The 19,581-nt window shown below is 43.3% G+C and overlaps 1 protein-coding gene across 1 annotated transcript in view; it reads right to left on the bottom strand.

The window, feature by feature from the left end:
- LOC147009705 (claudin-19-like) overlaps positions 1–19,581 on the bottom strand; it is a 69,693-nt gene that overhangs the window by 25,482 nt on the left and 24,630 nt on the right. The window contains exon 2 of the mRNA XM_085862378.1: positions 532–773. Coding sequence (XP_085718504.1) covers positions 532–773 — 242 coding nt within the window. The remainder of the gene's footprint in view (positions 1–531; positions 774–19,581) is intronic.

Below are 19,581 nucleotides of genomic sequence, written 5' to 3'. Positions count from 1 at the left end.
AAGGCCTTTATCCGCAGCTTGATGGAGTACTGCTCTCCCCTCTGGGCTGGCTCTCCTTCCTAACACCTTGTTAAGCTTGATGCAGTGGAAACCAAGGCCTATAAAAGACCATCGCCCGGTTTACCACCCGCGTGGGTACTTATGTAGGTCGCGTTTGGCGAACAACCCTATACTATGTGGGTGGCCGATTGGCACGATTGTGGTGAGGTCGAAGGGCCCACCCGTGACTGGCTCCAGGCGATAGTTCCCGGAAGGTCACGACTGAATTGTCCGTCCGGTGGGCGACATGCCGCGATCCGAGTTACATGGCCGTCCGCACGCCGGCGGGCGCGAATTCGCAACAATGTGTGTGTGTGTGTGTGTGTGTGTGTGTGTGTGTGTGTGTGTGTGTGTGTGTGTGTGTGTGTGTGTGTGTGTGTGTGTGTGTGTGTGTGTGTGTGTGTGTGTGTGTGTGTGTGTGTGTGTGTGTGTGTGTGTGTGTGTGTGTATACACACATGTAAGATTCTGAGTTAGGAATGTGCGATACTCACTTTCCAGCTTCATCACAGTGAAGTGCCTGCGGCAGCGCACAGTTCCCATGGCATTGGCTACACAGTCTCTCCACAAGCCATGTGACAGCCATGACGCTGTGAGGATGGAAGAGGCACGGCTTGTCACACGCCACTCATCGCTCACGGCTGAACTCACAATTCCAGCAACCCCAACTGCTGAAAGCAGTGCAGCCATGAGCTGGCATGAAACCGTGGTCATTGTGGTGAAGGCTAGAGAAGAACTGCAAAGGAATGGATGAGGTTTAGAGAAAGGAGGAAATGTCATTGGGATTATCGACAAGAGGTGAATATTTCCAAGAGATCCCTTATTAATCGGTTCCTTTCTAATGTAACAAGCCTAGTCTCCCTTAGCCACTTCTTATAGCTTAGCCTATGTAGCCTTGGGGTGTGTTCAGTTACTAAGCAGCTCGCTAGCACTTGCCAAGCCAGCCATTCCTTATCAACGATTTTGAATACAGTGCTTGCTTGAGGGCTTAAGCCATTTGGTGAGCGCTCTACAAGAAACTTGGCTACTGAATGCACCCCTGAAGGAAATCCGGTATCTTTGAAAACCTGGTTTGGCTTAGCAGTTCGGGTGGTGTCTTGGGATTCCAGGATCCTGATTCCAAGCCCCGTTGGCTGCTGAATTAACACCAGGGGGTTGACTCAGCCTGTCATCCTTCCTAGTTCGGTGAAATGAGTACCAGTGGAGCAGCCAAAAGGCTGCACACGAAGGGAAGAGGGTATTGAGAGATTTATTAAATCTGGCATTGGTGTGGTGCAGGCGTGATGGGCCAAATGGTCTCCTCCTGTGCATAAATCCTTGTGAAAAATACACTGATCAAAAATATACACAACTGGAGAGTTTATAGAACATCTTACCCCATGCAGTGTTAAGTCTTATAAATTGACTTTAACTAAAATAATGATTGTAAAGGTCATAAAAAATAAAATCCAGTTTTTTTAGCACTGCTCATGCACTCAGTCTTATGCCCCACCTCATACAACATGTCCAAGTACTGCAAAAATGGAGGATTTTGGAAGCAGTCGGAAGGCAATTTGTGTTCTACAGTGTTCAAGTACATAAATAAATTTACATAAAATAAAGATTTTAAAGGTCGTATATGAAAATAGTTTGGGAAGTTTACCGCCATTGTCATAGTGGCTATTACACCAACCTATCTAATATGTTGCATTAGTTCTTCGTGCCTGTTGTGTGTGTGTCCTTTATGACGTTCTTACAAACACTAAGTTTCCTGTTTGGAATGATTTTCAGTTTTGGTTGACTGCCAGACAGGCAGACAGAGGAAGAAATGATCTCACACCTCTCTACGCATGTGCGATTGGAAGAATTCAGAGCCAAAGTACCACTAAACTCCATGTTTGTTTTCTGATTCATGTCCAATTCGTGTTTAAAAATATAACATTCAATTAAAATTAATTTGTTCCTCGATCATGGACAGATGGATGGACTGATGGACAGACAGAAGTGAACCGATAGCTTAACCCCATTTTTTGCTTCGCGTGCACAGGGGAACTGAAGAGTTCATAGAACACCTTACCCCATGCAGTCTTGAGAGAAATGACACTGGAAGGATATTGTCAACTCTTGCTTTGTGTTTCCAAGCATATTTCTCATGAGCTGCAATTTTATCTGAAATTCGATATTCCCCAATGTTGAGAGCACAAGTGGCAAATTTGATTGGTCGATATGGCGTAAAATGGTCAAATATTTTGTCCAAATACTGCTAAATGGAAGGTTTTTTAAAGTACTAAAAAGATGATTGGTATTCTACAATGCTTGTGTAGATAATTCAACAAAATAAAATAAAGATTTTAAAGGTTGAAGGAAAAAAAACTTTTTTTCAGAAGTTTAACGCCATTGATGCACTATCTTTTACACCACCTTATTTAATACATTACATTTGTTCTTCGTGTCCTTTATGACATCTCGAAAAACAGAACGGTTCCTTCCTGCCTGGAATGATTTTTCAATTTTGTTTGACTGCCAGCCAAGCAGAGAAACTAGAAGGATTACCTTAATCCTCTGTGTGCATGCACGATCAATCGGGACGAGATTCCATACAATGTTCCGATTCATGTTCTACTGTGTTCAAAATATTAACCAGCTATTAACCAGGAAGCAAAGAAGCAACATCCGAGACTCCTTCAATGGATTTGTTATGGCTGTGGAAATTTGCAATACACCAGAAAGGTCCTCAGGTTAGATATATCGATAAGTTCATGTGTAGTTAATCCACACCCGTTGTTTAGAGGGAATATGTGTGATTCATCTGGGCTGCGACGCTTTGAGTTAGCCATTTTTCTTTACCTGTCGTTATTTTGGAACAACCACACCATCTCAAAAACCTCGCCATCTCAACAACCACGCCATCTCAACAACCATGCCATCCACATCACAACGCCACTAAAGGAGCAACGAAACCAGCACCACCCCAATTTCTCCTCTGGTAAATAAGTTTGACGGTTGGAAACCAACTCCCGCCCCAATTTCTCTGGAATGTTCCTCCCCCCACCCACGCACAGCGAAGGGTGGGGCGAGCGCAGGAGAAATAAAAGGGCAAGAGGAGCGCTTGGAAAAGAGGTCGCATAGCAGAGACTTGGGGCAGGAGTGTGGAATTCTTGGTCGTCGTGGTCTTGGTCCAAGTCTTCGTCGTAGACAGACTTGGGGCAGTCGGGTGGAAGTCTTGTCCTAGTGGCCGTGGGGAGAAGGCGTCACGACCTGCCCACCGTTGCAAGGCCCGAGAGCAGGCGCGGCTACGCTAGTTGCCGTGGGGACGAGACGTCGCGACCTGCCCACCGTCGCACCACGAGGGTGCGGGTAAGACCCTTTGGTCTCGTGGGCCTTTTCGGTCATCCACGGCCCATGACCATAAAGGTCTACGGACCCCGTCTACCCCCTTGCCTGTGAGGGAGGTCTTTGTTTTTGTATGCATGCTGTGGCGCCGTGTCCTGCCAAGTAGAAACTGTGTAAGTGCTTGTAAATAATAATTATTTCTTATTAATTATTATTTTAAAAAAATAATTATCTTTTATTTCACCACAAATCGGTCGTATTGCTTTTGCATTCTATTTGTTGTTTGTATATTGCATGATTCCTTGCTTGTGTTGTGTGTGCAATATGTGCTTGTGTGAAATGTATCCCGTTCGTCGTCTCTTTCCCCATTGAAGGTGCCATCTTGCATCACGTCAGGGATTATTAGTGGGTTTAGACACCCAGTAAATAATCTGAACCGTCGAGGTCGGTGATAACTCCGCTCTGTTATTCCTGCAGCACGGAACGAGCCGCTTAAGCGGTTCGTGTCCGGAGTTGACCTGCGGCGTGGTACAACTCCTCGGTACGCTACCCGCGCGGGTATTTAGGTATATCGACATTCGGCGATTCACCCTATTTCGCGTGGGTAGAATGCGGACTGAGTTGTGGTGAGGTTAAACCCCCACCCGTGGCTAGCTCCTTGGCGGTAGTTCCAAGAGGGTCACGACTGAATTGTCTGTTCCGGTGGGCGACGCGCCGCGATTTGAGTTATGTGGCCGATCGCACGCTGGGCGGGCGAAATTCGTAACAGATTCACCACCAGTATAAAAGCAACAGTGTTCTCAAATGAAAAACATCACATAAGATGAAGAATGAAAGTCAACCCACCACAATCACGTTTACAGGCACTACTCTGATATTCCAAAACAAATCAAAGGGAGCAGGTCATGGTATCATGGAAAACTTGTATGAACAAAAGTATCTTTACTTCCACAGTTGTGATTTGATTGATGTGAATTGCATTATCAATGATTACATTTCCTTTTAGTAAAGGGTACTTTGGAAGTTGATGAGTTAGTCTTTAATACATAATACCATGACAAACTAGAACAGCACTTGGTAGAGCGCATACCTCCGCCACGTAATGCCTGATCCACGAGAACATATCAGGCCCAATACATTTTTGAAATATGCTATACAGTCAAAGCTCGTTACTATGCCACCTCGCTTCTATGCCACTCTCGCTATTATACCACTTTTGCTCGGTCCCGACCAAATTCAATACAAAATAAATTTACTATGCCACCCTCTACTCTCGCTACCATGCCACTACTGTGTGACTGTTAAAAGGCACGAGTCGTGAAAAAGTCTGTATTGCGCAGTGCTCGATTATCACACTCACGTCCAAAGGCGAAGCGACGAACTACAGTCCAGCTGCGCACAACATAACTCAATACGTACGCGCATAGTTAGACTGTGTCAAAACACGCGATTCTTCTCCCCGATGCCAGCCACAACAAGCCAATCACAACACGCACAACGAGACACAAAAAAGCGCGAGCACACACAGACACACAGGCACACGTACAACAGTGACATCATTTTTTTTCAAATTCAGCCCATAATGTCAGCTCAGAAACGCAAGCGAACCGACTTTACGCTGAACGAGAAGAAGGAGATAGATCATCGATGCCGCGAAGAAGGAGCCGCATCAGTCCAAGTTGGCCAGGGAGATTAGCAAGAAATGGGGCGTCGAAGTTAAGAGAACCACCGTGAAGGGCATTCTCAGCAAGAAGGATGCAATCGAGGCTGCAATCAAAGCTGGATTTCCATCGAAGCGCATGAAGTTGACGCAGGCTCACGACCCGAAGCTTGATGAGGGAGTGCTCATGTGGCTGAAGCAATCAAGAGGACAGAATGTGCCTGTCAGCGGCGATCTGATCAAGGAGAAGGCGATGAAACTGGCCGAGCTGATGCACATCCCAGACTTCATGGCGAGCGACGGTTGGTTGGGCAATTTCAAGAAGCGCCACAGCATCACGTTCAAGACAGTGCAGGGCGAAGCTGGAGCGGTGGATTCACAATCCCTTCTTGAGTGGCAACAACAGGTTCTCCGGCCCTTACTCGGGCAGTTCTCCGCAGACGACGTCTTCAACCTGGACGAGACTGGACTCTTCTGGCAGCTGCTTCTGAACAAGACCATGGCTTTCAGGGGAGAGCGGTGTACTGGAGGAAAGAAAAGCAAGCAAAGGATCACTCTTCTGGTTGGGGCAAACATGAGCGGCAGCGAGAAGTTCCCTCTTCTGGTGATTGGCAATTCCAAGAAACCCCGTGCCTTCAAGAACAAAGAGATCCCGGTCAAGTACAAGGCGAACTCGAAGGCGTGGATGACGGCAGAGCTTTTCGAGGAGATGTTGCGTGCGTGGGACGGACGACTCGGCCAGCAGGGACGCAGAGTGCTGGTCTGTCTCGATAACTTCTCTGGCCACCCTCCCGAGCTCGAGCTGAACAACATCCAACTGGTCTTCTTCCCACCCAACACGACAGCCAATTCGCAACCAATGGATCAGGGAATCATAGAGAACCTCAAGCGCCACTACAAGAAGCTCCTGCTATGCCGCCGGCTTGAGGCCATAGACGAGGGAAAGGAGTTCAAGTTCACGTTGCTCGACGCTCTACACGTCGCCCGGCGTGCTTGGGAGCAGGTCGGCAAGTCGACGATCAGGAACTGTTTCGGGAAGGCCAAGTTCATCGAAGAGGAGATCCAAACTGAGCCACAGGATGCGGAGCTGCCCGACATCTGGGAAGCTCTGCCTGCCGAGGAAAAGATGCACGAGAACGAGGAGATCGAGCTGTCTGACTTTCTCGAAGCCGACGAGCGCCTCGCGACTGGCGTGTATTTCATGCTGGAGGAGATTGCGGAGGAGATTCTGTGCAGTGAGGAGCCGGTGGAAAGCGAAGATGACGAGGTAACTGTCGAGGAGGAAATCGTTCCGTTTGAGGAAGCCCAGCGCGCTTGTAGCACCGTCCGGAAGTTCATGCAGCAGAGAAGCGGGAAGCCCGGTGTGAGGCAAGCGTGCGATCGGCTAGACAACGAGATGCACGAGATCCGCCGAAAGAAGATGCGCCAGCCGACGATTCTTGAAAGCTTTGTGTGTCGTGAATTTCTCGCCATGCCATATGTTAGTGTGTGAACTCTGTTAGTGTGTGTATGTTCTCCGTTTGCTTAGCTTATACAACAGTCGTGCCTTTTACTTGCTGGAATAAATTTTGTCGAAAGATTAACTACAGATGGGTAACTTGAGAAAATAAGGCCGTTTTTACAAAATCTCGTTACTATGCCACTCTCGCTACTATGCCACTTTTGCTCGGTCCCGACGGGTGGCATAGTAACGAGCTTTGACTGTATATTGTTTTTGGCCCAATCTGTCGATGGTGAAAAATCACTTAAATAAATTAAATAATTATCGTATCCGGATTCGCATCTTCACCAAAATCGAATCAATTCGTCCTTGCCACACACCAAACTTGCCCACCAAATTCCATTTGAATCCGTCCACAACTTTTTGAGATATCATGCACACAAACAGACAGACAAACAAGAAGAAGACGTCGTGCAGAACACAATACTTGCAAAATCCATCAAACAAATTTGACCTCAAAAATATGTTGACCTTTTGACCTCAAAAGCAATAGGCTTCTTCCTTATGACAAACTCTACCATGTGGTGAAGTTTCGTGAATATCTATTTAATATTGTGACCTGCAGGTGACAAACAGACAGACAGAATAACAAAATCGACTGACCAATATGCTTGAAAAATCTTCGATTTTGCAAGTAACAAACAGACAGAAAGGGGGTAAAACATAACCTCCTTCACCTTCGGTGGTGGAGGTAACGATCAACATGATGTCCCGACAAGGAATTGTAACAATGATGTGGAAATTCCGAATATATTTAATACAAGAATAGTTTAGTTTGAATATAACTTTGATACAGATGGCACCATTCCTCAAGCCTCCTTTCAATACCGTACGGAAAATCCGTTTGCTGAAAATTTTGAGCCGAATAGTCAAAATTAATTTTGCTTTGTTCGACTTTAATATACGGTGTTCATAAAAAAAAATAACTTGTGAATTCTGTGAACCTTATTCCATCTTCACAAATAATCCCATCAGGATTTTCTGATCACTTCCTTGTAGTTAAGTCAATTGTTTGTCCTTTTTTTTTCTCTGGCACAGGTGTATTTACCTGCAGTCCCCCCCCCCCCACCTTCTCCTGTATCCACACGAAAGCAGATTTTGAGTATTTGGTAGATTTATTATTGGGTGGGAATCACTGGTTCCAGCCGAGAGTATTGAGATTGCTTCCATCTGAAGATTGCCAAAGCTGAGTCGATGATTACAAGATGAGTGATGGTTTTCTGTCTTCCTTCTGTGTGCACCTTTACCAATTCAACCCCTTTTATCTCCTACTTTCTTATCAGGTGGGGGGAAAATGAGCTTCTTTAGTGGATCTTTGCCCAGTGGACTCAAACAATATCCCTATCAGCAGAGCTTGATGAATGCTTGACAAGGCTTTCAGGTGTACTGGCAGGATGAATGGTACACCTTGGAGGTTCCGAGGTGAACCACTTTTTATCAACCGTATGTACAAGTCACCAGACTCGATGGGGTAATGGTGAGAGTTTCTGTGCTGAATCTAGGAGGTCGGTGGTTCAAAGGTTCAAACCCTGGCTGAGTCATACCAAAGACTTTTTAAAATGGTATGTGCTATCACTTCCTTGCTTGATGCTCAGCATTTAAAAAGATAGAGCACAGACAAACAACTATGGCAAGGCAATGACAAACCACCAAGAAACTTCTTGGGTGGTACCAATGCTCTGTAAAGAGTAGGGTGCATCAAATCAAACGTGTCAGTCTGACCTTTGAGGAATGATTTTTTTTTTTAAGTTGGCATACTAAACCTCAACCAATGTATATCTGTGCCACCTTTGTGACACCCTTGACTGATGGAAGTCGGTCGAGGAACTTCGAAGCGAAACAAATATACACTCCTTGAGGGCAGTGACACGTTCTCCAAAGTGTTTGTTCAACTTTCATAAATTTCAACTGCGCTAGGATTGTGTGCTGCGTTCTACGCTGCGATGAAGAAAATGATGCTTTTCCCCAGATACCAGTGTTTTCAGCTTGTTGAGCCTCACCCTCCTTGCACGGAAAGCTCCATGGTTTGTCTCCTCTCTCTCTCTTCTCTCTCTCTTCTCTCTCTCTTCTCTCTCTCTTCTCTCTCTCTTCTCTCTCTCTCTCTCTCTCTCTCTCTCTCTCTCTCTCTCTCTCTCTCTCTCTCTCTCTCTCTCTCTCTCTCTCTCTCTCTCTCTCTCTCTCTCTCTCTCTCTCTCTCTCTCTCTCTCTCTCTCTCTCTCTCTCTCTCTCTCTCTCTCTCTCTCTCTTTTCCGAGAAAAGCCATCTACAACCTCTGCTGAGAGATAATTTCTCTGAAGTTAAATTGGAATTGAGGGGGTGCTTTGATGGGAAGGCTATCTGCCAGAATAGCTTTCCTTTTACAAACAGCCTGTCATACCACACGTGATTGTGGAGTATGGGTGGGGGGTGATTCGCATGTGAGGCTGGTAATCTTCCTGTCAATTCTTTGAGGAATCAATTTGGTGCTGCGAACACTTGATCCCACTGTTTCTCTCTTTAATACATTTTCAATACCTCGTTTATACATTAGTCTGGTATGTTGTGAAACCTTTTTCTTGTTGTTTATGGTGTAAAACTCTTCCCAAGTGTCAGAAAAGTCAAGTTTGTTAAATTTCTTATTGTCAGTAGCAGCATTTGCAGTTTACATGACAAAGGGAAAAACAGTTTGTGTTCTTCTGTATTTTTGTATTTCAAAGCCCTTTTTCTGCAAGGTTAAAGTTAGAATTTAGATTGTTATGGGTAATACTGTATTCCTCTTCTTAATGATTTATAGTGCCAAGAAAATCTTTGTAATAAACAAAATGATAATTGAATACCTCTTTTTACTCCGCACGTGAAGCGAACAGCAGGGTTAAACAATCGGTTCACTTATGTCTGTCTTCAAACGTCGGTTTATGATCGACGAACAACTTCATTGAAACAGTTGTATTTCGAACACAAATCGGAACTTTCATCAGAAAATGAACGAGTAGTTTAAGAGCACTTTGGCGTTGAATTTGTTCTGAACGCACGTGTACAGGGAAGACCGAGGCAACATTTTTACTCTGTCTACCTGTCTGGCGGACAAACAAAATTCAAAATCATTCCAAACGGGAAACTCACTGTTTTTTAAGGACGTTATAAAGGACACAAACAACAAGCACAAAGAACGAATGTAACGTTAAATAATGTGATGTGAAAATACGCTGCATCGACGGCGGTAAACTTCCCAAATTGTTTTATTTACTACAACCTATAAAATCATTTTTATTTCTCTTAAACATGGTCAAGGCTCGTGGAAGAGTTCGGGCACAGAACAGATCAGGACACAACAAAACAAAGGGAACAGCAGGGTGGAGAGAGAACATTGATGGAGACGGCCAAACAAGGGATACAGCTAACGATGAGGGATAGGGGAGAACACAAGGGGTGGGCAATATGTATACATAAGTAAAATTGAGAGGGTTGGGGGTCGTTTAAAGGGTGTAGAAAAGATCGTGGATTTGGATGGGGGGGTGAGATGGGTAGTGAGCAGCTGTCTTGAAGACCTGGAGGGAAGAATGAGATTGAACAGTGTGTGGAAGGTGGTTCCACAGGCAGGAAAAGAGGAATAAATGAGTGGGGCTGAGCAGTGGTTCGGGATTTAGGCAGTTTCACTAGGAAGGGGTTGCTTGTGGACCATGGGGGGGGCATGTAGAGGGCAGAGGGTACAAGACCATAAATGAGGCAGAATAAAAGAGACCACCGACCTTTCAGCAATGGTGAAGGCCCATCGACTCAACTTCATCACGAGAGATTCCGATGATCTTGAAAGCCACGTCATCATCATTTCCACGTCATCAAGCTGAGCAAGATGTGAGACATGGGATCCAGCCCAGAGGGGAGAGCAAAAAGGGGTTCCGTTGAGAGCAACACGTTGGCTACGAGAATAGAGGAAGTCAGTAATCCAAAAGCGGAGCAGACAATTTGGAGGCAGATAATTTGGAGAGCAAGACAGGATGCCAGACTGTATCAAAAGCTCGAGATATGTCCAGAGAGACGGGCCTACTCTCATGTCTGATATTGAGGGCCTCCATGCATTGTTGGTAAAATAGAAGCAGCATGTCCAAGGTAGAGTAACCAGGTCTGAATCCAAATTGATGATCTGAGATGAGGCTGTTGGAGAAAAGGAATTATTTTATGTCAACTGCAATGATGGATTCCATGACATTGCTGATTTGAAGTAAGTTAATTGGTTTGTAATTAATTCATTTCAGTTGAATTATATCCAGTACTTGAACAATGTAGAACACAAATCACCTTTTGACACTTTCAAACCCCTTCTGTTTCACAGTAATTAGACAAAATATTATGATATTTTACATCATCACAACCGATCAAATTTGCTGTTCATAGACCCCCGTCCCCCACCCATATCCTTGTTCCTCAAGTCTGCATGGGGTAAGGTGTTCTATGAACCCTCTTATTTACATTTATGATTAGAGGGCAAGGCAGGATGCCAGACTATATCGAAAGCTCGAGATATGTCCAGAGAGAGGGCTCTCCTCTCATGTCTGATATTGAGGGACTCCATCCATTGTTGGGAGAGTAGAACCATTTAAGGGTCAAAAGGACCCCCTCTCTCACTTTCGAGTACTATTTTCTTCAATCAAAGAAAATGGATAATGCTACCCAAATTCAAAAGAACGGTGCTAAAACTGATGCACTTAACTATAGACATGTCAGACTTTCTCCATGATAAGCAAAGTAATGGATTCCATTATTGCGACATACCTGAGGTCATAAACAATTTCTCTCCTCATGTTAAAGAACCTTGCAACATGGCTAATGGAAAACCCTTCTTGAAGGTGTTCAATGATTTGATTCCTCTCATTTACTGGCAGATGTGGCAATGTAATGGACTGTTAAAGAAAGTAATCGGTGTGTTTTTTTGGATGATCCACACACTGGTGTCTTGGAAACACTTTTTAATTTTTTTTTAACATGATCTAAAGGCCCGGTCACACCTTGACGTTTTAGCCAGCGATGGCAACGTATTAAAATGTATGTAAAACGCTGGCTTACGTTGAACTTTTGATGTTTTTTTTTTAAAGATTCGGACGTATTCATAGCGACTTGGTCTTATGTAGAACGCATTGGTAATGGACACAGAACGCTTCGTTGTGTTATAGATAACTTATACCAACGAATGCTGAACCTGTTGTCAGCCTACACAACCGTTGCCCAACGATAGTCTAACTTAGGCATAGCGCGTTGCTCGCATCGCCGACGATGTCGTGACGTAGCCTATTAAAAGGCTGACGCACAACGATTCGAATCATAACTGCCGTAGAAATGGAAGTGACAACATCGCGGTCACACCTTGGCGATCTTGCCAGCGTATGCCGACCTAAGAAAAATGTGTCTAAAACGTTGGGGCACGTCAAATACGGTATGAGTAAGTTTGGTATACGTGAGTACAACGCTAAAGTACGCTATCATACGTCGTAGTAAGTAGAGTACGTCAAGAAATTTTAAACATGTTCAAAATTTTACGACGTACTCGGCGTATGACACACGTTCCGCATGCGATGGGGATAAGTTTTACACACGATATGTGGACGCTTACACACGCCCACAAAGGCTACTTATAAGCTACTCATAAGTCAAAACACGTCGCGGTAATGTCTTTTTTACGCGAAACTTATTTCTAACTTATGTTTGACGTGCTTTGAACCAATTCTTTACGTAGTCCCAACACACATCGACGTATGTAGACGTATTCCAATGACGTCTACCGGTCGACAAAAAAAATAAATGAACGTGTTTCTAGCTTACAACTGCCATATAAAGACGTGTTCCCAGCGGTTTTGGGAATTGGTATATAAAAATGGTGTTCATAAAAGGGAACCCAACAGTGTTTTCGAGTCCTTTTTGAGTCAATGTCCATGCCAGCAGTTACAGTATCAGTATCAGTATTAGTAGTAGTTTATTCATGTTGGCAGTAGTAGGTGAGTGTGAGGGGGAGGGTGTGGGTTATGATGGATCGTCCTTGCGTCCACGTGTCCACGGGTCGGAGACATCTTTTAACCATTGTTCGAACTTCTTCGCGGCTAATTTTTTTATGGGGCTTTTTCAACAATGAGCTATAGCTTGTTTTTACGATTTAGGTCTATTCATAACGGGTTGGACAAATGCACAATGAACTAATAATGTGCATAGAGTGCTTTGATTACTTATAGATACGATATACCAACGAATAATTATCGTGAAGCCGGCGTTCACAAACTATGCCCAACGATAGCCTAACTTATCCATATCGTGCGGCAGTTTATCTTTGCCGGTGACGTAGGGTTTGTTATTCATAGGCTGCCACTCAACGATTTAAATGGCTGCATCTCCACTATTGAAAGTAGACGCTTGCGCTCAACAATTGGATTTTTTTTACACTCAACGACTTTTAAACAGTACCACTCAGCTATTTTCATTGTTTACAATGAACGATTTAAATTTCTGTCACTCGCCTTTGTTTTTTGACGCTGGGGTTTGGAAATTTGAAGCATTTCTTCTGAACGTGTTAAAACGCTCAAACTCGACTATTTTAAATAGATGCTGCCGATGGACAATTGGACTCAAAGCCAAGCTAGACATCGAAGTGTGAACATCCTCGTCATGCGGAAGAAAAGTTTGAAGAATGCTGCAAATAAGTGTCCTGGCCATGGCCGTGGACGCTGACGCAAGGATGATCCATTATACCGACGTCTTTCAGCCTATGAGTAACTTAAAAGTATCGTCTGTCGACGTGTGGCAACGATCGCGTAACGTGCCAACAACACGTTAATCATAGGTTAGAAATAAGTTTCGGGTACGCTAAACATTACCTCGGCGTGTCTCAACTTATGATTAACTTACAAGTAGCATGTGTTGATGTCTGTCAACGATCGCAGACCATGCATACAACTTGTGGCCAGCGTAGCGGAACGTGTGAGTCATACGCCGGCATACATCGTGAAATTTCAAGCATGAAAAAATTTGAGGACAACCAAAAAGTACAACGTTTAAAGCTAGCGTACAACGACGTATGGCAGTGTTTTTCAGCGTGCTCTCAATGTTGTCAAAACTTAGCCATAACGTATTTAACGTGTGCCAGCGTTTTAGAAAAAAAATACAAAAATCGGCATACGTTGGCTAAACCGTCAAGGTGTGACCGGGCCTTGAGGCTCGTAATGGAGCTGTCACACACATGACACAATGCAAGACTGTTTGACAAGAAAAAGACAGCCACTGAGCTTGGGGGAAGACAGCCACACAGTGGTAATTTCCTGGGGTATACTCTGGGGACCAGCAACATCACAACCACACTCAGCAGAGCATTTCCTGAGAAGGATGAGGGCCAACAAGCCCGAAACGTGTGTCCATGCATGTTCCCTCTCTGGGGTTGACTGGTCTATTGAAAAAAAATTATATGTAAATTTTTTTTTTAATTCTCTTCCGGTTATTGGCTGCAGTGCAATCCTATCCTTGGTTACTTTATGCAGCTTTCTTTGGCTAGAAGAGCATGGGAGTTAATTTATTTAATAATCCCAGCCACCTGGGGGAATTGCTTCGGTGAGGCTTGATTGCTTGTTCCCTCCAATTACAGATGGAAGACGTGATTTGGTCTTGGTATTGTATTGCTGGCAAGATGGTCTAGATGTACGCACAATCACCTCTCAGCTGTCTCGCCTGGGTTTGAATCCTGAGCCAGCTATAAACTGTCATCCCAGTGTTTCACACACAGTGATTCATCAATGTGTGTGCCGTCCCACGGATGGACATTAAACCGGGCATCTAGTCTGTCGGCATTAGTTCGTGGATGTTAAAAATCCCACAGTGTACTTTCCTAAGAGTACACGAGTTATCACCAGCACCATGGCCATGTTCTAAATTCCTGCCCTAACTACTGCTGGCAAGGCAATGGCAAATCACCCAGTATAAATTGCCAAGAAACTGCTTCAGCAGCACCGACACTCTGTAACACAGTATGGTACATCAGAATCAGAATATAAATAAATATAATATATTAAAATAACAATTATTTTTAAAATTCTCACGCAAAGAGAAACACCACTCTCTTTCTGCCACTGTTTCCGGGATACTCACTTCCAACTATAGGAGCAGAAACTCCTATTTGGATGGTTGCCAGAGCACCACTCAGCACATGGCACCAAGGTGAGATGGACAGACAAAGTGAGAAAGACCTGAAGAAGTTAAATATTGATGAAGACAACTGGTTCCATGTTGCTCAGGAAAAAAGATACTTGGAGAATGAAAGACAGAGGGCTGAGATGTCTGCGCTGCCCTGACAAATGTAGGCAGATTTGGTCCACGACTTGCATTGGGAGGTACAACCACCATGAAGAGGCATCTCCGATAGTTGCCATTGCTAAAGTTGCAAGAGCCTTTGGATTTTTATAAAAGCCCATTTTTCAGAGATACTATTTGTCATGAGCAATCAATGCGGGTGGTGCACCGTGCTGCATTTTTTTTTTTTTTGCAGTTCTGCTCTATGGGGCTGAGACATTGGCAGAACACATAAGGAGCCTAAATCTTTCCATAATTGCTGCATTACGAACAATCTTGGGGTAAATATGTGCCAACAGTGGAAGAACCACATCTCTTCTAACCAACTTGCTGCCACCTTTGTTTGGCATGCAGGAGTCAATAGTTGACATTGTGATGGCATATCAATTACGTTGATTCAGACAAATTGGCCACAGCGGATGCCAAAACCGCTGTTATTTGGAGAACCGGGGAAGAAGAGGCCAATCCACAGCAGAAAGAGATGGCGATTTACATCGCATCTGATTTACAGGCCATGGGGATAAAAGATAGGTGAGTATGGTAAGAATACTGGTTCTGGCTCACTTTTCCCCATGTAAATGAATGGGGGATTTTCAGCGATTCATTTTTTTTTCCCTAAAAATAAACCCCCTTTTTATCCCAAGGTATATTTATTTGTCTCCCCTTTTAACCTGGGGATACTTTTTTCAAATAAACCATGCAATAAGATAAAGATTTGTTAAAGGTGATTCTAAAGAAATATCTGAAACGTCTAAGCCTCGGGACACTCTTTATCAAATAACCGATGCATATTGTTTAGCTCACTCATTGAACCTATAAAGATTTGTTCATTCTCAAATTCCTTCAATAGTTTAATTTTCTTTGCACAATAATCCCCATCTAAAATATTGAAAAACAAAACATTTGAATCTTTATATTTTTTAAGATACCCCTTTTGTGCCATTACGAAATGATAAACTTCTCTTAATGATCTCATCTGGCCACCGCCTGAGTTGCAAATCATTTTTGTGCATAAACCACACCATAAAAAAAGTTTTGTTTCAAATGTTTTCAGTTCGTGCCATGAAAATGAGGAAGTGTTTTTTTGACACGGTCGTGCTGTGAAAATGAGGAAGTCCTTTTGGACAGTCATGCTGTGAAAAAATAGGAACTATTCTGTGAGACAAGGCCTCGTGTTTATATTTTATCTCAGAACACGAACAGGCTTTTAAACATAAGTTTAAACAAAATCATTTTAGGGCATTTTAAGTACGTTTTAAAAATGATTCATACAATTTGAGAATATATCGCCCAGTTATTTTCCAAGCTGTCTCGCTCGAAGCGTCATTTCCTGTGGCCACACCCAATGATTAAGCAATCTCCTCATCGTTGCCTTATAAGTGATTCGCCAGACAAAGTTTCTGCCAGACGGGATTTTCATTTTTACAACTGAGACATGAGCGATCTTTCTTCCGCGAACAAAACAGCTCAACACAAAGTTGGTAAGCCTGTGTATGGGTTCCTCTTTGAACAATGAAGCAATTGATTATAAATTAAATCGTGATAATTCTGATATATTTTTTTTTTCTTGGCAGGTCCTTGGAAGAAGAGCAGTTTACATATCACGACGAGGTGCATGAAATTAATGCTCTTATTGAAGAGGTCAATCATCTTAGAAGAGAATTGAAAAACATTTTTAATGACTGACACAACATCTTATCACGGCCTCTGATCTTTTTGTCATCTTGTACCAATGGTAAAAAAAACTGAGACATGGACTCACTCTCTTCCGATGAAGATAACAGCTCACTACAAAGTTGGTAAGTTTGTGTATGGTTTCCTCTTTGAACGATGAAGCAATTGATTATAAATTAAATCGTGATAATGCGAAAATATTTTTTTTTTTCCTGGCAGGTCCTTGGAAGAAGTGGAGTTTACATATCACGATGAGGTGCATCAAATGAATGCTCTTATTGAAGAGGTCAATGATTTTAGAAGAGAATTGAAAAACATTTATAATGACTGGTACGAAGTCTTATCACGGCCTCTGATCTCGAATGAATTAAACCAATGGTGAGACACGCGTGCGTGCGTGCGTGCGTGTGTGTGTGTGTGCGTGTGTGTGTCTCTTTCCCTGTCTGTTTGTCTCTCTCTATCTCTCCCTGTCTGTCTCTTTGTATCTCTCTCTCTGTCTTTCCACCTACCTCTCTCTCTGTCTGTCTCTCCATCTATACCCTTGACTCATTATTTTATTTTTTTTCAGCTCTATCACACAACATAAGCTGTTGAAGCAATCTGGTACAACACATGATTTTCTGGAGGTAAATGTTTCTGAATTATTATTTAGTTATTTGTTTATTAATATCACTCTCTCTTTGGAATGTCGCCTTATGTTGGTTGCATCATTAGTTTGGACGCGGTTTTGTCAGTACACTGGAATTCATTTTATTGGCCTTGGAAGGATGACAGGCTGAGTCGGCCTCCTGGTGTGTTAATTCAGTGGTCAACGAGGCTTGAACTTAGAACCAACACCAGGCTTACTCATATTACCATGTAATTATCTTTATCAAACCTAATTATTATCCACTTTTTGTTTCAAAACAGAATATGGTGTCTGAGTTTCGACATCACAAGACATCTGAAGAAGATTGCTGGGAAAGATTATAAATTCTCGCAAATGAATATTTAATATTTTCAATTTTGATTAATTATATTTGTTTTGTTTACAATTACTTGATTTTGAATTTCAAAAAGAGAATCAAGACATGAAGGAGAGGGAGGGAGGGGGGGTAGGTGCGCTCCCCCAATGACCCATCACCCCCTCATCCCACCCCTCCCCTCCCCATGTGTGTGTGGGGAAGGGTGGGGGTGGGATGAGGGAGGTGGTGGGTCAAAGGTGGGGGCGCACAGGGGGGATGAGGAGGGTGGGGCTTGTGTGGGTGGGGCTTGTGTGGGCGGGGCGTGTGTGGGCGGGGCTTGTGGGAGGGCGTTTATGTGGGTGGGGCTTGTGTGGGCGGGGCTTCGGTGGGGCTTGTGTGGGCAGGGCGTGTGTGGGCGGGGCTTGTGGGAGGGCGTTTATGTGGGCGGGGCTTCGGTGGGGTTTATGTGGGTGGGCTTCGGTGAGGTTTGTGTGGGCAGGGTTTATGTGGGTGGAGCTTGTGTGGGAGGGGTTTATGTGGGCAGGTTTTATGTGGGCAGGGTTTATGTGGGCGGGGTTTCGGTGGGGTTTATGTGGGCAGGGTTTATGTGGGCCGGGTTTATGTGCGCGGGGTTTCGGCGGGGCTTATGTGGGAGGGGTGAATGTGGATGAGGCATATGTGGATGAGGTTTGTGTGGATAAATGGATTGGTGGAGAGATGGGTGGATGGGTGGAGCTTGTGTGGATGGGTGGATAATTTTTTAATTAAATAAACATGTTGTGTGTGGGGAACTAATTAACTAATCACTAATTATGTGAATATGATGAATATGGGTGGAGCTTGTGTGGGGTTTGTGTGTGTGGAGCTTGTGTTGGGTGGGGTTTTTGTGTGGAGCTTGTGGGGGGTTTGTGTGTGGTGGGGTTTGTGTGGGGTGGGGTGGGGTTTGTGTGGAGCTTGTGTGGGGTGGGGTTTATGTGGGTGGGTTTGTGTGGGCGGAGTCAAAAAGGGGCGGAGTCAAAAAATTTCAATTTATCTTTGTCTTTTGTAATTCCTGTGAATAAAATGAACCTAAAATCTCTTCCCCTTCCAAATCATATATCTTATAAGTCCAAGGAACCGTATCTATTACATCAACAATTTAAAAAAGCTTGTTCGTCCATCGTTTAATATAACCCTTTTCAAAATGAGATTTCCACCGATATATTCTTACGATATCACCAACTTCAAACTTAGGTTTTCTGACATTAATCTCTTTTTCATATTTTAATTTTGTAAATGTTTCTGATGGTTTCATATTTGTTGACGTGTGAATCGTGTCATTATACTTATCCACAATATCCTGAATAAAAGATGACCATTGTTGTGAACCGAGTTGTGTGAATTTTTTATATAGTCTCTCTTTTAAGGTACGATTAAAACGTTCAACAGCAACTGCCTTCCCTTCATTAAAGGTACTGTATAATGTAATACTGTTATTTTTTAGAAAATTCATAAATGTCTTGTTATAAAACTCTCTACCCTCATCAGTCCACAATTTTTTAGGTTTTCTCTTACTTTTATTAAATATCTGTTGAAAGGCAAACATAAGAGTATTTCCTGTTTTGTTTTTTAAAGGGACAACCCATGCATATCTACTCCTCAAATCAATAACGGTTAAAGCATACTTGTACCCCTTATTATTTAGTTCAATCAAATCAGCGGACCAGATATAATCAACTTCCTTGGAATAAACTTTCCTTCTACGAAACTTTGTGAAGATTGGTTTATGTAATTCATCAGCTAATTGCTCTTCAGTCTTAATGACATCATTAGAGCCTATAAGTTTTTTGAATTTCCAAGTCCAAGTTTCAATTTAGCACTGATCATCTTCTTCACAATGAACTGATCAACTTTTTCTCTCAAGGTTGGATTTTGTATCAGAGACAAATTATACAACATTTCTCTATCGGCTTCATGCTTTTCTTCCAACGTTGTGGTATTCCTATAATCAATATCGTGTCTCATGCACACTTCATCAACTCTATTGATGGGTTCACTCCATGATTTAGGATTGTCTGCCTCATCTAATCTTTTATCCAAGTTTGGGCCTGGACCACAGAAAGAATACCCTGGAAGATGTAATTCCCCTGGTATTCCAGTAGTTGTAAATTTA

The sequence above is a fragment of the Eptatretus burgeri genome, chromosome 17 (genome assembly GCF_056783735.1).
Source record: "Eptatretus burgeri isolate ZD-2024b chromosome 17, Ebu_testis_v1, whole genome shotgun sequence".
Taxonomy (NCBI): Eukaryota; Metazoa; Chordata; class Myxini; order Myxiniformes; family Myxinidae; genus Eptatretus; species Eptatretus burgeri.
This window is presented reverse-complemented; position numbering and strand designations above follow the sequence as displayed.